We start from the raw sequence: 19,763 nt of genomic DNA on the forward strand, positions 1-19,763 counted from the left end.
ATCAATAAACCACAGAGTCAATCAATTATTGAAATAAACTTCAGACCAATTAGAAAGTAAAACAAACCAAAACAGAAATAAACTCAATTAATCATCATTAATACTCAAACATCCAGGTTGATTTTCATGTTTTTCTCATGAAGAAAATAATTCTTACTTATAAAAATCTGCTAAGAGAAGTTAATAGTTATTTAAAAAAACAGTTAAATGATTATTTCACTAATTGTTGTTTATTTTCATTGATCTCTTGATGAAGCAGGTTTCGTCCTCTGTACGTCGACACTCAGACAGTTTGTGTTTTTACACAAAGTTTCATCAAACCAGAAAAAGTTCAGACTAAAAAAACATTAAAGGAAAATGAACGTGTGAACTTAATGTTTGTTGATTAAAACTCTGACATGATGTCATACAAACACACCTGAAGCTTTGCTCCTGCGTCGACTTTGTGCTAAGCTAAGCTAAGCTAAGCTAAGCTAAGCTGTCCTGACGCACTGAGGGAACATCACATCTCTGTGATGCTTCAGACGTGTGACTGAACAAAGTGACGTGAAAATTTAGTGGTTATTTTTTAGCTTAATTTTTTTACAGTAAAAAAACAGCTGTAACTGTCACATATGAAGCTTTTACAGTGTAGTGATGATTCTTAATGTGTGTGAAGAGGAAAATACACAAAACATCCAGCAGCATTCCTGATTGAAGACGTTTTCTACGTTAAAAAATATTTTACATGTTTCTAAATATTCAACAAAACCAAATAATCTGTTGTGTTTACAGCACAAGAGATTTTTTGGGCAAATTAGTTTGAGTTATAATGATCTCGATCTCATGGTTTTCTAATTCATAATAATAATAATAATAATAAAGTCATCTCATCATCTGTTCACTACTAAAATAATTAAACACAAACGTTCTTTGGGTTCCTCGCTGATTCAACGTCTCACAGTATTATAAAAATGTTCTTCAGCTCAGACTCTGGAACTTTTCTCTCAGGTTCTTTACGATGCTCTGATGTCCAACTTCCGTCTTCTGTCCCGCGTTTGTTTTCTTGGACTCTTCGTCCTGACTGGTCAAAGACGCTGTTGTCTTGTCGAGCTCTTGAGGCTTCACAGTTTTACTTTTACCCTCATCTCTCTGTTTGTATTCGTCAGATTCCTGATAGGCTCGGCAGCGGTCGATGACGGCCATGATGGAGATCTTCTCCCTGCTAGTCGGTGAACGGATCTGAACGTAATTTTCTTCTTCTTCTTCTTTTGATGTCGAGGCTGTCTCTTCGGACTCAGGCTCTGGAAGTTTCTCGATGACAGTGATCTTGTGTTCGGAATCGTTGGATAACGTGGTCTCAGCTGCGATAAAGTAACCGTCGTACTCGGCCTCGGTCACCTGGTCATTCAGCTTCTGAAGCTCAGACATTTGAGGTCCACTCAGTTGAGGGTCGAGCGAATTGGCTCGGTGAAGCCGTTTGCTGCGTTCTCGCCGTCTGGCGTCCTGGCTGCGGCGAGTCTTGTATGAAGGACCCTCGCCAGAAGCTCCTTCGGTGAAGAAGGGACTGGAGGAGCAGCTGGAGTGTCTCCTCACACCCCCGTCAAACATCTGCTCTGGGATGGAGTGACTCCGGCCTACGGGACTCTTCTGGTCAGAGTATTTGGAGCGGAGTTCTCGGACGTCAGGCCAGTTAAAGCCCTCGATGGGAGGAGGAGTCAGGGGGCTGCGGGAGGGAGCTGGACCCATGGAGGCCATACCTGAGCTGAAGGTGAGGATGGAGGTCAGAGGCTGGGTCTGGTCGGTGGGGCTCAGCTCTAGAGAAGAAGGCTTAAGCTGAGAAACCAGCGCCAGGGTCTGGTCTGATTTACCTGCAAAAATAAAACAATCAGTGTTTTAACATTTGATTTTTATTACAACCCGTTTGATCTCCTTATAAAACGCTTGTAAGACTCTGTCATTAAAGCTGTTTTCAGACTTGAGCTTCAGGTAAAATCCAGAGACTCGTCTCCAGAGCTTCTCCAGAGTTTGTGTTTCACAGCTGAACAACTCAGCAGCAGGTTTTCTGCACAGACTCGTTCACAGCATCAGATCCTCCTCATGGTTCAGGTGAGAGGGGGGGCAGCCGGGTGCAGCAGACAGAGACAGGAAGTGACGTGTTACCTCTGCTGCAGAGGTCATGTGATCATGTTTTCTTCACTCACTCAGTGAATCAGTGGAGGATCCTCTGCTGTGTTCACACTGCTCCTGGATTTAGACTTTATACAGGAGCTCAGGAGGAGAAACACAAACTGAGTCTGATCCTCCAGAGAAGATCCAGAGAACTGAGTTCAGTTAATGTCTTAAGAGAAATCTAAACTAGAATCCTTGTCCTGTTTGTATTCACCATCACATTAAATATACATTACATTAACAATAATATCAGGTCACGTGAGCTTTGACCCTCGACCACCGAAATCTAATCAGATTCCCTCAAGACACACTTGAAAATGTCTTGCTCAAGAGGACAAGCTGATATGTCCCGTCTCATATCGGTTCAGCTTTCGCGGTCGTTGAGCACGTCCTCCGACGAGAGCCGGGACACGGCTCTCGTCGTCTGAACAGTCGAGGTGTCGACTGATGAAACAGATATATATTAACACATATTTAATCTGACATCATCTTTGTAAAAACCTCTGTGATGTGGTCTGACATTCTGACAACGTACCTGAACCCTCCGTCTCCTCAACCACGCAGGGTAAACTCTTCTTGCTGATCAAGACGCCCTGACTTCGCTGTCGCATCACTGGTTTGGTTGTTTTGATTCGCTGGCTGTACTGGCGAGCCAGGTGGAGGACTTTGCTCTTCATTTTGTCCATGTCTTTGCTTGAATCCTCGCGGGGCCTCTCTGCCTCTGCCCTCAGTTGAGTGACTCGCAGAACTGGAGCCCTGAGGACGACAGCCTCTTCCCTAAAAACCTTCAGACTTCCTGTACAAGTCACGTCGGAGGATTTTTGCTTGGGGGTTGAAGGGCTCGTTGATTCTTCTGGGATGGTGCTGAGGTCAGACACTTCACTCTCTCGCTCACAGGTGTTGTTTGGGATCTTTGTGACAGCGTCAGTTGCTCTGGAGTTTCTCGGCACTTCGCTGCCTCTGTCGTCGCTGTGGGATCTGGTGATCTCTCGCTCCATCGCCTGCCAGATCTTGATCATTTCAGATGAGGGTCTGAACTCCTCACCCTCAGATGGATTCTTCTGCAGGCTCTGATATCTGAGGCTTTCTTCTGAATCTTCTGGATCTGAGCTTCTCTGATCAGACTTTAAAGAGTCTAAAGAGTCACTGGAAACCAAGCGACTGCTGGTGTCTGTGGGTAAGGTGGACTGTGACTCCACTGACGATGGGTCGAGACTGGAGAATGTGGTCAAGGTGGAGGGATTCGTCTGGACGTGGTTATCCTTCGGGATGCTGTCAAGGCGGCTGACCGAGCTCCTGACAAGCCCAGTTGGGATGTATGTCAGACTCTCTCTGCGCTGGAGGCTGAAGGTGGCGTCCTGGCTCTCGGCATATTCATAGTAACTCTTGATTTTGCCAATGAGCAGCTGGTCCTGTTTGGACAGGATGGAGTCCCGCCTCCGTTGAATGCTTCTATCGGCGTCAAAAAGGCTGTCGTCCTGAGGAGATAACTGAGTCAAATCTGTTGCTCGAAAAGTCTCCGCAGCATCAGAACAGACGCTGCTGAACCTTAAAGGTCGGTCGATGGGTTCTGCACTGAGGCTGAGGCTGCTGCTGGTTCTGCTCGGTAACCGTGGAGAAGCAAAGCCGAAGGAGCGGGCTTTGTCTGGAGTTGCACTGCCTCGTTTGATGCTGTTGGTGAAGTGCTGAGCGATGGAGCTGGCTTTGTCCAGAACAGAAGATGGAAGAATACTTGTGGCTTCATCCTCTTTCTCCGACACCTTCTTGTCATCCTCCTCTTCTTCAGATGATTCCGCACTGCTCAAGGTTCTTGAATCTGAATCTGGCGTGGCGGACAGCGGTTCCTCTGTGGGGGCTGGATCTCCTTCAGGTTTCAGTTCTTCTGAACTCTGAGGAGACACTGAGATCACAGGAGGCTCCAGATCCGAAAAGTCTGGTTCAGCGTTTTCTATCAGTCCAGATTCTGACGTCTTTTCCTGCAGCAGCTCATCGGTGGACAGCTATGAAGAAGAAAATCCAAATAACAATTATAAATGAAATACTAAAATATTCAAATGTCATCTGAAGATTCAGAAACAAGTTTGTGAGGCTGGTTTAGTGAATTTTTTAAAGCTATAAAGACTATAAGATAAAGTTTCAAATATTTAAAAAACGAGTCCTCCGCTGATACTCACCTGCTCAGACGTCGCTTCCGCTCCACCATCTTTTTCAAGAAGTCGTCCTTTTTCTATGTTCAAGTCGAGTGATGAGAAGTCGCCGCCGCCACTGTCCTGCATAAACAACTTTCATATCAGCTGATCAAAACAAAGTAAACATCAAAAACAACAAACAAGTGTCACTGTTTTTTTAAAGGATTAGTTCACAAAAAAGTTCCGCTGTTCACAGAAATAAAACTGTTTTATACGTTTTAGACATTTTATAAGTTTTGAATTTTCCCCCTTCTCTGTCTTGAGAGAAGAAACATCAGACACAAATAAAACTTTATTCATAGATTGATGCCGAAGTGAAACCCTTTAATACAAAAACTGATAAATCATCTTCAAATGAAACAGCGTCTGAAACCAAACGTACAAGTAAACAAATAAACAAAACAAACATCTGCTTCCACGTGCAGCTCCACAGAAATAAGGTTCTGCCAGTCAGACGTCTCACATCAATTCATCAGAACATTTGAAGTATAGCTTAGCATAAAGACTGCAAGCAGAGGGAAACTGTTAGCCTGGCTTAGCATAAAAACTGGAAGCAGAGGGAAACGGTTAGCCTGTTAGCTTAGCATAAAGGTCAGATTCAGGTCCCGTTGACAGCAGAGCTGTGTGATGTTTCGCTCCTGCAGCTTTCGGACCTTCAGGTTCAAGTTCATTTGTAGTTTGCGTAATAAGAACCTACAGAACCTTCAAAACTAGAGAAACCTCCAGAACCTTAAGAAACTTCAGAACCTAAAGAACCTTCACCACATACAAAAACCTCAGAACTATCTAAACCTACGTAACATAAGAGACTTCAGAATCTACAGAACCTACAGAACCATCACCTATAGAACTTTCAAAACCTAAAAAACCTCCATAACCCCTCAGAATCTACAAAACCTTCCTAACCTTCGGAATCTACAGAAACATCAGAACCTTCTAAACCTACAGAACCATAAGAAACTTCAGAACCTACAGATCCATGTAAACCTACAGAACCTACTGACGTCCTACGTCGGACCTCTAAAGAACTCTACGTTCTTGACACAGTGAATCAGTTCATCTCCAGCTCCAGAACACCTGAAGAACCGGAGCTAAAAGGGGTTTGTCCTCGCTGCCAGAGGGTCGTGATCCGTGTGGAACATGTGTTCCGGTGTTAGTTCCACACGTGAAGCTCATGCAGCAAATAACGGAGGGCTCCAGAGCAGCGGTGTAAGTTGTCGTTGAGCGGCTGTTATATGTGACGTGTTATGGTGTTGGCGTAGGACGGCTCAATGAGGAAGACGACCAGGCTGGCGGCAGAAAGCCTCACCGTCACCGAGGTGGACGGAGAGTTCTGGAACCTACGGTGCCAGCAGTCCAAGGCAGCGAGCATGGAGCTGGTGAAGTCGTCTACCTGGTCGTCCTCCAGAACGATCTCGTCCAGCTCGCTGTCCGCCGCCTGACGAGGGCGCTGCAGAGACAAACTCTCCTCCTCCTCCTCCTCCTCCTTGCTGCAGATCAGCCGCTCCTCCACCCCCCCCCTCGCCAGCCCAGCTGATCCTTCCACCTCAGACTCTTCCTGACCGGACTCCAGCATGTTGCCGCTGATGGTGGCCTGCAGAGGGCGTCTCTCAAACACTGACCCCCCCTCCCTGTCTGAGACCTGCAGGGGTCAGAGGTCAATCACTTCCCACAGAGGGTGCTACTGTGATGGTTTTAAAATAAGTTATTTAATTATAAATGTATTCAATTATAAATATACTAAATTACCTTCAGAAAAACAGTTTAATATTCATGTTTAATTGTTTTACTATATTTATTAGTTTGTATTAAAAAACTATTCCACCACTAGAGGGCAGAGCAAACACTGTGTTCAGGCTCTTCTATCTGCTTGGTTTTCAGTGTCTGAACAACGTCTTCTCACAGACTGGTTAGAAGAACAGAGAAAAAAAGTATAAAGCTCACCTGAAAGATGTCTGAGGTCATCATCATCATCATCATCATCATCATCATCAGCAGCAGCAGCAGAAGAAGAAGAAGAAGAAGAGAAGAAGATGAAACATGATTTTAGGTTCAAACAGAGAAAAATATTTTGTTGACATAACAAATGATCATGTGAGATTCTGATTCATGTGGTAGATGGTGAAATTAAATTGATGTAAAAAATAACAAGAGATTTGTAAAACTGACAAACAAACAAACCTCTGACGACTGATTTTAGGACCTGGTTGTTCGGTTCTGAAGAAGAAAGAAAAGAGTTCAGTCGAACGTGAGCGGAACACGAGAACGCTGCAGAAGATTCCAGTGTCTGTGTCACCTGACTCACGTCGTCCCCGGCGACCGTCTTTACACTGAGAGGACGCAGCCTTCTTGCGACGCTCTGGGCTGTACCGATATCTGGGAGGATCTACAAGTGACAGGAAGTGAAGAGGAACTCAGAGTTTACCATCTGAACATGTTGTTACAACCAGTCCAACACAAACAACAACAAACATAATGATGATAAAATAATAATTATTTCCACCTCCAGCAGGTTCAGATCCACTTGATGAATTTGAGGCTCCGCCCACACGTCACATGACTATTCACGTACACTGGTCATGTGATGTAAACAGTGTTGTTGTTGACTGATGTTTAATGTTGTTGTTTATGGATGTTTAATGTTGTTGACAGATGTTTAATGTTGTTTACAGATGTTTAATGTTGTTGTTTAAGGATGTTTAATGTTGTTTACTATTGTTAAATGTTGTTGACAGATGTTTAATGTTGTTTACTGATGTTGTTGACAGATGTTTAATGTTGTTTACTATTGTTTAATGTTTAATGTTGTTGAAAGATGTTGACCGATGTTTAATGTTGTTTACTGATGTTGACAGATGTTTAATGTTGTTTACTGATGTTGTTGACAGATGAGAGTGAAGAATAAGCTGATGACACTGTGCTGTTATATATTATGAACAGAGTTAAAACATGTCAATAAAATATTTTGAGACGTTTTATAATGTCGTTATTTTTTACTCACAGATGGAATCCATTTCCAAGATGGCGTCTTTAGCCTGAAACAAAGCAGACGACAAACATGACACGTGTTTCCAGATGTTGCAGATGTTGTGAGCTGCTCGTGTCGTCGCTAACCTTCTGTGGGATGATGGCGTGATGGTTTTCCAGAATGATGCGTTTGATGTGATGAGCCCACAGCTTCTTCTCCTCCACCGTCTTCGCCTGCAAACGACAACAACACAAATATTCTGTCGCTTTTCAAACACATCACAACGCAGGGAAACTATGAATATGAAGTTGTCTTTTTCTATAGTTTAACAATGTTTCTAAAAACAATAACATATTTTAAAAAATAATGAAGTATATCAAAATGTTTATATATTTGTGTAATAAGGAGACGAACAATGTGTTTATAAAATAAATATATAAACATGATGATAAATCTAAAATAAAGTTTCTCTTATCAAACACTTTAGTTCCTCGTCTTGTGCGTTTATAGATTTCCTATCAGTTTTTTTTTATCTGATCAATATCCAATATTCAATCAATACTTTGTCTTAAAAAACATATATTTAACAAGTTTATTTCATGTTTTAAGAAACCTTATCAATTTACATTTTCTACCTCCATCAAATAAAATCCATCCTTCATGTGTCGACTAGACACATAATATATATTATATATACATACATACATTGTGTATTTGTATGTATAACATATATGGTGAATAATAGTTAAAAAAAGTCAGGGAACCGTTGGCTGTGACATGGTGGTGTGTGACCCTCCAAGGATCTGGAGGTCATTTTGTAGAGCAGTGCTCCTCCTGTTCCTCCTTCACAAAGGAGCAGATACCTGCTGCTGGGTTGATGCTCCTCGACTGTCCAGGGGTCTCATTTATAACCGTGGCGTACAAAACGGGGCCTGAAACGTGCGTACGCCACTTCCCACGCAAACGTGGGGATTTATAAAAACAAACTTAACGGGAAAATTTGCGCATTTCCACGCAAACTCTGACTCATGCGTAAGAACGTTTTGGAGACGGGAAAATGATGATGCAGACGTGAGGAGGTGAACTGAAGCAGATTATTGATCCATTTCATTATTAACATTAAAACTAACAGCTTTAGTTGTGCTCGCGCGACAAAACTGTTCCACACGAACCTTTTAATTAAAAAATATATAAAACAACTTACAGCAAATTACGTTCATATAATAATAAACAGTGGAGTTGTAGACCCGAGTCATTAATAGTTTTTAATATTTTCTAACACTGTGCGTGTATCTTCCAGGACGGGTGTGTGTAAAATGTCTGCAGTGAACGTGGCTGTTCCATCAGGTGCACAGAGCGCACTGGAGATCACTACAAGGAAAACTATTCACTTTCAAACTTCACTTTCCAAATAATGTCCCAGGAGGTTAGGATCCACTGATCGGTCCGGTTGCTCTAAATAAATAAATACTGCGGTGACACTGGAGCGTGATGCTGCGTGATGCTGCGTGATGGATGCAGGTGAATGGAAGGATGAGGAGGAAACGAGGGTTCAGCGATGACTGATCAGCTGATCTAGATTCTATAGATCTGTGATCTCCGAGCTGAACTGAGTCCAGTATTAGATCGACTGACGGAACCGAACCATCCCAGGACAAACACGAGCTTATAATGATAATTCTGTTAAATTCTATAGCTTGAGGACATCACAGCTGTCTCTGAATTTAATAATCCTGCAGTTTTGGATGATTAAAAAACGAACAGGAGATTCAACAAGTTCCCTCACATTCTGACAGTGTGTTTCTTTGCCTCCACCTTTGATTTGGATCTTTTCTTATTTCCGCCTCGGTTCTTTCTATCGTCTTCACTCTCACTCGCTGTGTTAACAGCAGCAGAGTATCAGTGTATTTTATTTATTAGTGACATCACTGCTGTCCCATAAAATGTCTCTTCACCTCCACCTCACTAACAAACACCTCGATGTCAGTGTCAGAAAGTTTCGCTTCCTCTTCTCATCGCTTGATGCCGTGACTCCGTCATGACTCACGGTGGAAGCCCATTGGTCAGCAGCATAATTTAATATTCATGAGGTGCTTTGCATTGACCATTTATGGTTGGAAGTGGGCGTGTAGAGGGCGGAGTAAGAGGCAGATCCTCGTACCAACGTTTCCAGGTGGACTGTGATTTATAAAGTGAACATTGCGTTCAGGCGTGCGTGCGCATTGTTTTCAGAATTTTCTTTTCCGTATGCCGTTTCCGGCTTTTGTGCACACGTACGCTTTTAGTATGAATCCCACGCTGTTTTATAAATAAGACCCCAGCTCTCCTGGTGTAACGTCTCCTGGTGTCTCCTGGTGCAACGTCTCCAGGTGTCTCCTGGTGTAATGTCTCCTGGTGTCTCCTGGTGTAATGTCTCCTGGTGTCTCCTTGTGTCTCCTGGTGTCTCCTGGTGTAATGTCTCCTGGTGTCTCCTGGTGTAATGTCTCCTGGTGTCTCCTTGTGTCTCCTGGTGTCTCCTGGTGTCTCCTGGTGTAATGTCTCCTGGTGTCTCCTGGTGTAATGTCTCCTGGTGTCTCCTGGTGTAATGTCTCCTGGTGTCTCCTTGTGTCTCCTGGTGTCTCCTGGTGTCTCCTGGTGTAATGTCTCCTGGTGTCTCCTGGCGTCTCCTGGCGTCTCCTGGTGTCTCCTCCAGGCTCTGGAGACGGTGCTGGCAGACACAAACCTTCTTGTGACCCCAGGTATGGATGTGTCCTCCTGGAGGAGCTGGACTACCTGTGCAGCCTGATGGAGCTGCAGGGAGCTCCTCATGCTACCAGCAGTGAGGAGGAGCAGAACCCAGAAGTAGAAGGAGTCAGGAAGGATCAGCAGAGAGCAGCTGTCTGTGGACACCACATTAAAAACATTCCCTGTTTGGGGCTCGTCTTGCTTCTGCCTCCATTTCACCTGTTGTTACTTTGATTTGCACCAAAGCAGAGAAACGGATTCACAACCACTGGTTCTTCTAATGGACACTTTGATCTCTGGAGTTTAACTTTATACTGTGAACATTAAGGTTCCCTCACTTTACTGAGCTGTGTATTTGTCACACACTGTGTGAAATGCTGTGGTGTGTGTCAGTGTGTGATTCAGGTGTCGGGGTTGACCTGGACGGTGTGCGGTTGTTTGGGATGTTTGTAATGAGTGACGCTGAAGCTCAGAGAATCTTTGGCGTTTTCGATCAACATCAGAGTGGAACACTGAAACAGAGCGAGAGAGAAAACAGCGTCAGCTTCAATTCTACAAAAAAAAAAAAACGTGACTGGTGGTGTTCCTCACTGAGATGTGCGTTTTGTAGACGTAGTGTTCTCCGCGGCGTTTGGTGATTAGCAGCACGCGATCAAACAGGAACAGTGTTCTCTCGTTCTTGGCTCGATGAACTTTGAAGGTTCCCTCCAGAACCAGTTCTCCGTACGTGGTGAGGTCAGGACCTTTCCAGTTCAACAGCAGAGACTGAACCTCCTGAACGAAAACACAAACACACCTTTTATTTGGACTTTTACTTTGTACAGTGATTTCCTGATAGCACAGCGCCACCTGTTGGGACGTCAACAACTAAACAATCATCGTAAGTCTGCTGCTTGAAGACGTCACTTAGAGCCACTCATCATATACATGTTTTTAAACCAATCATCTGATTCACCTGCAGCCTGACGGCATGTTCATGTTTCCTCTTCATGTCGTTGATGTACCAGGCCACGCCCGTCATCGTGTAGATCGCCTCCTCCACCACCTCATACCCCTCCTCCTCAGGGTCAAAGTGCTTCGCTATCTCCTAAACAACAACAACAACAACATCCTCAAACAGAATCTAAAGTCAGACAGGAAACATGATCGACTGAATGTGCTGGAACAATGTGGTAAACACAGATGTCATTGGTTGTTCGGCTGCTTGAACACTCAGTCAGAGACATGACAGCGGACGTTACGTCACCTCTTTACAATGATCTCAGGTCTGCTGCTTTACACCATGAATGCAGGTGTGAAGGGTTCTTACCTGGAGCAGCAGGTGGTATTTGAGGATCCTCTGAACAGGTTTGAGTAGGTAAGAACCCAAAGGTAGCGAACGCTTCAACTGTGCCTGACGCTCCCGAAAAAACTTTGCCAGAGATTTAATCCGCATGCAATCAGTGAGCGCTGCCACCGAACTGAAACAGGTGTGAACAAGTAGAAACGTGTGAACAGCAGTCTGTTCTACGAAGCTAGTTCAACATATCCATGATATCTGTCAGTTATCAAGCTGAACTTAGCCTAACAATCACAGTCAGGCTAAGTGGTCACGCTGGTTTAGTGTCAAGTTAACTCTGGTTTTCGTCATTAAGATATGAGCATGTGCACATAAAAGGGGCGGGATTTACTGCATATGACCAATCAGAGACATGGACAGTTTGACTGACACCAGAGCCTCATATTTCACAAGGATCAAACTGTTGTATAATAAAAATGGAGGAGAACAAACATCCTGAAGAAAAGAAACAGTTACAGCTGCTAAATGCAGGAAGAACAGCTGGTAAAACATCTGGGATTGTGTCAATGTGTAAGTTACAGTGCCCCCTGGTGACATTTGCTAAAAAAATATTACATGACCACGTGGTCAGTGGGCGGAGCTTCTATACTGTTTGATCGCTTATCTCCAACTTAACCTGGAGCAGGTCAGCTGTTCAGCAGAAGTTACCATGGTGATTTACCCCGATAACAGGGAACGAGCTTCGTAGACTCTGATTTAAACCTGAAGTTAACCTGAAAACCACAAATCCTGCTTTATTGGACAGAGCTCAGGTAGAAACAGGTGTGAACAAACCTCTGTAACAAAACAACACGAGGAAGTGTGTAGTCAGAACTTACTTGGGGTAGTTGGTGCAGTACTGAGTGTAGATCTCAAAGTACTCGCTCTGAAACAAACAGGAAACAGTAAAGTCCAGTTTCGGGTTCAGATTAAGATTCAGATTCAGATTTCACCTCTCACCTTCATGACGAAGCAGCGGGCGACCGCGACAGGGTCGTTGTCACACAGGTCGAGAGCCTGAAGCAGCTCGCTGTGAACAATAAACACGTCACCATGACGACACAACAACAAGCCCCACTTCTGATCCATTTATCGACAAAATGAATCTGTAATTTGTTCTGAAATTCTGAATCAGTTTGACAAAATCAGTTCACAATGAAACAAACACACCATTTAGTCACACTGGAGGTTTTGATCGAATCACATGATCTTCAGCAGGTGAAGTAACCATGGCAACATTTCACATGATTAAAAGTGGTAACCAGTGAAGGGAGTGGAGGAGCAGTGTAGTGTGAGAGGAAATTTAAACATCATCAATTCAATGATAAGCACAGATGAAGATCATGTGATCAAAAGCTCCAGAAGAATCAGTTTTCACTTCAATGAAAGAAACAAAGAGAAAAAACTCTGACATGTGATGGAACCACCTGTCCAGCAGGTGGAGCCAGTGTGCGTCATGCAGCTGACTAAATGAAAACATGTTCCTGTGTGCGTAACCACAGCAAAACACTGCACACGGGCCGCGCCGGTCCGACAAACAAACTCACCCTCTGACACGAAGTAGCGAGCGCTAACCCTGAGGAAACGTTACAACACACAAGACTCAGGTCAAGGTCAGAGGTCACATCACTTCTTCTCAACATATTTCAGTTTGTCACCTATTGAACTCGTAAATGTCCTCGATGTTTCCAAACAGAGAGCAAACCTGCTCGGGACGAATCGACAAATTAGAGCAGTCGATGATGTGAGCCAGGTAATCCTAAAAGACAAGATTACAGTGTAAATGTTTTACAGTGTAAATGTTGATTGATAACAGTTGAAACGTGATCTTTATTTATTGATTATTTTGAAAAATCATAATTATAATTGACAGATTTGTGAGCAGCTTCCTCTCTGAGTTTATTTGATTGATTATTGATTATTTTGGGATGTTCCAGGTTCTCGCTCTGATCCTCGTCGTTACATCAGCAGCTGATCCAGGTCTTAACCGGGTGATTATCACCATGACGACTGATCTCAGCTGCAACCTGCTCATCGTCACGTGTCACTCACACGTGTCCCTGTCCTGTCTGACCTGCGGGGGGCGTCGTCGAGTCAACATCCTGTGGACTTTAACTTTAAAGGGTTTAATGTTTAGGTATTGATATGTTATACAAAGAAAATGGCAGAAATGTGTTTATATAAAATACAAAAGATAAAATATTAAATGTATGTATAAAAAAAAATGTAAGTATAAAAGGTATATGCGTATATGAAATAAAATATTTAAAATAAACCTTACATTATTATTGATATACTATATATGATAAATTAAATATAAACAGAGCTGATGATGTCACCTCTACGATCATGCGCAGGTCTCTGACATACATCCTCTCGGTCTCGATGATCTCCATGACGACCCGGTCTAGGTAGGTCAGCTTAGGGTTCGGGGTCATGCTGCCGGTCATGAGCGGCGACGTCTGCTGCCGGCCCCTTGAGGCCCGACTCGCCGTCAACTCTTTGTTGTTGTTGTTCTGGGTGAGGCCGAGGCTCCACCCCTTACTGTGACAGGGTGGGCATGGCCTCGACTCCTCGCCACCGTGCCCTGCGGGGCTCAGGTCTGGGCTGATGTCGGGGTCGGAGGTTTGGCTGGATGGCGGCGGGGCGAGGCTGTCGTCTCTGGATCCTGAGGACAGCGTGGAGATCAGGCTCACAGGGCGAGGGTCCGACAAAGGCAGGTCAGAGTCAGAGGGCGTGGCTGATGGCGCCCGCTCATTACTGCTAATAGAGGCGGTAGAGAGGCGGGGCGACTCTGAGGAGAGAGGCGTAATTGACAGGACTGATCAGGATCTAAAAGGTTTTTCACATTTTCAAAATAAAAGTTCAGTTATAAGGGAGTGAGAGGAGACAGGATGTGACATCACAGTGAGAGGATGTGACATCACAGAGACAGGATGTGACATCACAGCAAGAGGATGTGACATCACAGAGACAGGATGTGACATCACAGAGACAGGATGTGACATCACAGCGAGAGGATGTGACATCACACACGTCGGTGACATTACAGACGTGATGCGTGAGTGTGTGTGCGTGTGATTGTGAAGTGATCATCATTACAATAAACACACTGATTATATACAAACAACTACACGCTGATTATATACAAACACAACTACACGCCGATTATATACAGACACAACTACACGCTGTGTGTCTGGGGTCTATACTGTTTGACACAGTGAAGTCAAACGAACTGTTCACAGTGAAAAGTCAATAAAGGTTTCAATGATTGAATCATACGAATAATAACAAGTTGACGTCTCTGCTCCTGAAGGATCAGGAAGTCATGTGACCAGACGACACTGAGGCTCCGCCCCCACAGAAACCAGAGTGGTGTTATTTTAGTCGGAAACGTGACAAGGAACGCTTGGAAGTCGGAACTCGGAAATTTCAAGTCTGAATATCTGTCATCCGAGTTTTCTGGGACGCAGCATTATGTAACAGTTTAAGTCAGCTGGTTTCCATAGTGATTAAGACTGTGGTCATGTGACCTGAGATTATCTTTGAGAGAAGGGACGGACACACACACACACACACACACACACACACACACACACAATCAGCTAATGTCACTTTGTTTTCTTTAACAAACTATACCACCCATCAGCCTCGGGGCTGTTGCTATGGAGACACAGAGCAGAGAACAAACAATCTTTATTTACAACTAACGTCCGTACACGAGCACAAGCCGCTGCTCATCTGCCACAAACAACAACACAACAACAACACAACACAAACACAGACTCAGTGACATGTCACATTAAAACCAGACATCGTCAGAGGAAACAGTCTGATCGTTTGTTCCTACCTTCCACCTCTTCCTGTCTGCAGAGACCCGGACCAGGACCAGGACCAGGTCTGATCAGGACACACAGACTCTACATGAAGCTCCACCAGCACAGGGCAAGACGTAATCCAATTAGATTGAGTGCGAGGAGCAGGGGGAGGGTGACGCCACCTGCTGGACAGTCACTGACCTCTGACCTCACACAACAGATATGATCAATGTCACATCAACTGTTTCTGTCGTTATTTAAAAATAAACTCGTTCTGAAGCGACACTCTGACTCTGTGTGTGTGTGTGTGTGTGTGTGTATGTGAGAGAGTGTGTGTGTGTGTATGTGAGTGTGTGTGTGTATGTATGTGTGTGTGTGTGTATGTGAGAGTGTGTGTGTGTGTATGTGGATGTGTGTGTGTGTGTGTGTGTGTGTGAGAGTGAGTGTGTGTGTGTGTGTGTGTGTGTGTGTGTGTGTGTGAGAGAGTGTGTGTGTGTATGTGGATGTGTGTGTGTGTGTGTGTGTGTGTGAGAGTGAGTGTGAGTGAGTGTGAGAGAGTGTGTGTATGTGTGTGTGTGTGAGAGTGAGAGTGCGTGTGTGTTATGACTATGATCAGTGATGAAGTCACACTGAGACAAAACTGCCATAAACACATCTATTGTCCTGGTGTGTGTGTGTGTGTGTGTGTGTGTGTGTGTGTGTGTGTGTGTGTGTGTGTGTTTGTGTGTGGGGACACTGCCGGTTCCCTTCACCACCGACCACAGAGAAGAAAAACAACACCGATGACAACAAGGACGGATCTGTGAGGATTTAGGACGTGCACGGGGTTCGTGCACGTTAGATGTGAGAGCACATCAGTCGCTCTGGAACTTTTCCTGCAGAACCTCGTCAGTGTCTACCCCCTAAGCCTAACCCAGTGAAAAGTGAAAGAGTTCATGTCTGAAAGCATCGTGAGTCATTGTGTCCACAGGGTTCACGTGGTTGTAATATGTGTCTTCACCACTAAATATCACTAAATCCTTCACATTGACAAATTCCAGAAAATGTTTGAACCCAATTTTCCAGTTCAAACTCACTTCCTGTTTAGCGGTAGCATCGTGTGCTAACAGTCGATGATCTCAGACTGACCTCTGACCTCATGTGGACCAGGACCAGTGAGATCAGATCTTACCTTCAGACATGGAGACGTCAGACGAGATGATGACGGATCCTTCAGGCATCGCTCTGACACCTGCACACACACAGACACACACAGACTGTAAATAAAGATGGACGACATGACAGCTCTCTAAAGTAAAGCCAACGTGTCTCTCTCGTCATAAACCTCGCCTTCTCCATGTTCGCAGATAGGACATGAATGAAAGTAAAAAAATCAAAGCAGACAAGGAACAAGGTTCTGTTGCTTCTTCTGCGTTCGTCCTGGTCTTTACTTCACTGAGCGTCACATGGTCGAGCAGCGGAAAACAATGGACGAGGATCCGCTGAGTGTGTTTGTTGACATGAGGGTGAAACTAAATCCAACCAAAACAAAGCCTCAGTGAGGACAGAGACCAGCTGTGAGGAACCGGACCGAGCACCTGTATCTGATACGACCTGAACGAGCAGGAAGTGATGAATGCATCAGCTCATCGTTCACAGCTCGTTTGAATTCATCACTTGAGCCGTGACCTCCTGTCTGAAAACTTCTATCACTACTATTATTATTTTCAACCTGCGGCTGCAACAATAACTTTAAAAATTGATTTTTCAAGTTAAATAATCGTTTGGTCATTTTCTCTGTAAAAACGCTGAAAAACAAAACAATTTTCACAGTTTTCTGACGTCGAAAAGAAAAAACTGACTGACAAGAAGACAATGTTCAGACTTAAGAATGTGGCCTCATGGGAAGTTGCAGTTTACACCGTTTTAGTTTTGGTTGAGGGGATGCAGGAGGGACAGGGTACGGCAGCGACATCGGACTTGTACCAGTCATGTCCACCAATTCGACGTGGCCCAAGGCGACTGCATATACAACCACCAACAACAGCTCGTCGTGAATCTCAAGTACGACTTTCCTTTCGTGGTGAAATGGCGTCCCCCGAACCAACAGCATCCTTGGACAATTTAGTCCCAAAGAAAAGCGACACTTCAGTGGTATGGAAGTATTTCGGCTTCGAGGGGGCAGATGTGGAACAGAAAAGGTTCTGTGCAACACCTGTCATGGAACACTTGCCACATCCCAAGGAACCACCAGGAACTCCACGTCCGTATGATAAGGGCTCACGAAGGCATCGAGAGGTAACGAGCCCCACAACATACAACCTTTCTAAACACATGGTGTCTGTTAACACCGCGACCACAGACGGCTTCAACGCCCCCCCCGCGATGTCCTCAGTGTTGTTCTGGTATATGTGAATATTAATTATCAATTAATGTTTTACTGTAATTACAATTGTTATTAATAATAATAACAACCTTTTACTTATTGTTGTTATTAAAAGTGGTATAAAGGTTATCATCATTATTATTTATTTTGTTTTTATTATATTTTCAGTCTGTAAAGTTTGGTTAATCTTTTTTTTATGTGAAAGAGGAAGTGAATCCAGCAACATTTGATCGTTAATGTCTGCAACCAGCAGGTTGAAGAAGTAGAGATTTACTTTGGAGTAATTTTAACATTTTAAGTTAAATGCTGGTTATCAGCAAATAAATCTTTTACTTGAATGTGCAATATTTAGATATTTTGTGTAACCTTTATATTCCTCACACACATTCTTCCATCCTTTTTTATCACTATATTAAGTGATAGCTTTTTTATAAGATTTATAAGTCTGACAGTTTTCAGATACGTTCTATTTTCTTATTGGAATTAGTTTATTTTTATAATTATTTATCAAACGTAACAGTCACAGCTTTTGTGATAATCTGTTTGATGCTTCTCATCTTTGCATTCGAATAAAGACAAGTTCATATTTTGATGGTGTCAATGTTAAACACACAATAATTGTTCATTAATCGTAATCGAGGTAAAAGTTTGAAATAATCATAACATTGATTTGACGTTTTATGGCCCCACCCTAATAACTCTACACTGCCCCTAGAGTTCATGTGCATATTGCATCTTGTGTGGTTAATAAAGACAAAACACACTGACCAACAACACACACTGAGAAGGACACACAATCACACACGACACACAATAACACACTTGTACACACACAGACACTGATACACACACATTCACACACTAGTACACACACACACACAATAACACACTTGTACACACACAGACACTGATACACACACATTCACACACATTCACACACTAGTACACACACACACAAACACATGTTGAAACACATTCACACTCACACATGGACACACAATCACACACTCGCTCCCTCGTCGTCAGGGTTTCATGTCATTGTTGTTGTTTGTTGTTGTTTCTGTATAAAAGTCGACGTTTCGTCTCGAGCCTCAGTCGGAGCCACACCCACTCTCTTGTCTGATTGGTTTAAAGTTAGACACTTCCGTGTTAAGCAGCTGTGTCTCGAGAGGGCGAACAGGTAAATCACTCACCCGAGTCCAACCAGAGGTCCGTGTGAGTCCGTGTGTCTCCGTGTGTCCCCGTGTGTCTCCGTGTGTCCCCGTGTGAGTCCGTGTGTGTCCGTGTGTCAGTGTGTCATTCACCTCCGCTCTGTCTGCAGGCTGCCGCGCACTCTTACTGCGCATGCGCACAACCAGGAGGAAGCGGTCACTGTCAGAAGGTTCCCCTGAGAACCAGCAGGGGGCGTCCTCACATACATCTGCTCTACTTTCATCGGTGTGGAATGATTTATAATCAATCAATAAATCAATAGAAAACTTATCAGAGCCAATTTTTTAATGATGATCTAAACAGACCTGGAATCCTCCATGATGTGACCTCTCACCTGTCAACAGGAAGTAGATGGTCTCCTCTGGTTGCTTAGTAACAGAAACTCCTCTGAAGGAGGAGCAGTGATGGTGAAGAGTCAGAGCAGGGACGACGAGGTGGAACTGTTACTGACAGGAACTGTTAGCGACAGGAAGTGTTAGCTTTGTGTTCACCGCTGGTAGTCGAGTCATGTGACTGATGAGAACCAATCAGGAAGAGAACGTCTGCGTCATCGTTTACTAAAGTCTCAGTTTCTGTTGGTTCAGACTAAAACACAACCCCAGAGTTTTCAAACTAAAACTGTCTCCCCCTGCTGGAGGTTAACCTCAGTGTTGACAACAACTCACTGTTACACAACAGAGAACCAGAAGGAAAACGTGAAGAGACGAGTTTAAACATGTCAGAGTTTAACAAACAAGGACGACACAGGGAACATTCTTCTGATGACACGGACAACACGCTCGTGACACGGGACACATCAGAACATATCAAACATATCTCAGCTGTTTCACTTCGTTTGAGCAATTGTTATAAATAAAGTTTTGTTTATCAGCTTTAAATAATAATTAATATTTAAATTCTTGTCCTCTGAAAAGAGGCTAATTAAGATTCCTCTGCTCCCCTTTTGTTTCCGTCGCTCTCACTCACTTCTCATGGTCGTTTGTTGTCATGGAGACTTCAGATGTTTTCACGAGAC

General features: G+C 43.9%; 1 protein-coding gene across 10 annotated transcripts in view; it reads right to left on the reverse strand.

Annotated features, from left to right (window-relative positions):
• The window catches only part of LOC118104007 (pleckstrin homology domain-containing family G member 3), a 19,079-nt gene extending 214 nt beyond the window's left edge, over nt 1-18,865 (reverse strand). The window contains exons 1-19 of one of the 10 annotated variants that reach the window (XM_035151047.2): nt 18,730-18,865; nt 16,343-16,402; nt 13,690-14,144; nt 13,009-13,109; nt 12,311-12,380; nt 12,190-12,236; nt 11,342-11,492; nt 10,988-11,119; nt 10,624-10,806; nt 10,452-10,544; nt 7,455-7,541; nt 7,342-7,375; nt 6,646-6,726; nt 6,522-6,557; nt 6,285-6,295; nt 5,650-5,934; nt 4,326-4,421; nt 2,687-4,151; nt 1-1,850 (exon numbers count right to left, since the gene is read on the reverse strand). The exon at nt 1-1,850 is cut by the window's left edge and continues 214 nt beyond it. In XM_035151047.2, the coding sequence (XP_035006938.2) occupies nt 961-1,850; nt 2,687-4,151; nt 4,326-4,421; nt 5,650-5,934; nt 6,285-6,295; nt 6,522-6,557; nt 6,646-6,726; nt 7,342-7,375; nt 7,455-7,541; nt 10,452-10,544; nt 10,624-10,806; nt 10,988-11,119; nt 11,342-11,492; nt 12,190-12,236; nt 12,311-12,380; nt 13,009-13,109; nt 13,690-14,144; nt 16,343-16,391 (4,266 nt within the window). In that variant the 5' untranslated portion in view covers nt 16,392-16,402; nt 18,730-18,865 and the 3' untranslated portion in view covers nt 1-960. Of the gene's footprint in view, nt 1,851-2,686; nt 4,152-4,325; nt 4,422-5,649; nt 5,983-6,284; nt 6,296-6,521; nt 6,558-6,636; nt 6,727-7,341; nt 7,376-7,454; nt 7,542-10,451; nt 10,545-10,623; nt 10,807-10,987; nt 11,120-11,341; nt 11,493-12,189; nt 12,237-12,310; nt 12,477-12,897; nt 12,983-13,008; nt 13,357-13,689; nt 14,145-16,342; nt 16,403-18,729 lie in introns of those variants that run through there. The other 9 variants (XM_035151045.2, XM_035151046.2, XM_035151043.2 and 6 more) reach the window with 9 other exon arrangements.
• Between the last annotated feature and the right edge of the window lie 898 nt (nt 18,866-19,763).

This window comes from Hippoglossus stenolepis, chromosome 20 (assembly GCF_022539355.2).
Source record: "Hippoglossus stenolepis isolate QCI-W04-F060 chromosome 20, HSTE1.2, whole genome shotgun sequence".
NCBI classification, from domain to species: domain Eukaryota; kingdom Metazoa; phylum Chordata; class Actinopteri; order Pleuronectiformes; family Pleuronectidae; genus Hippoglossus; species Hippoglossus stenolepis.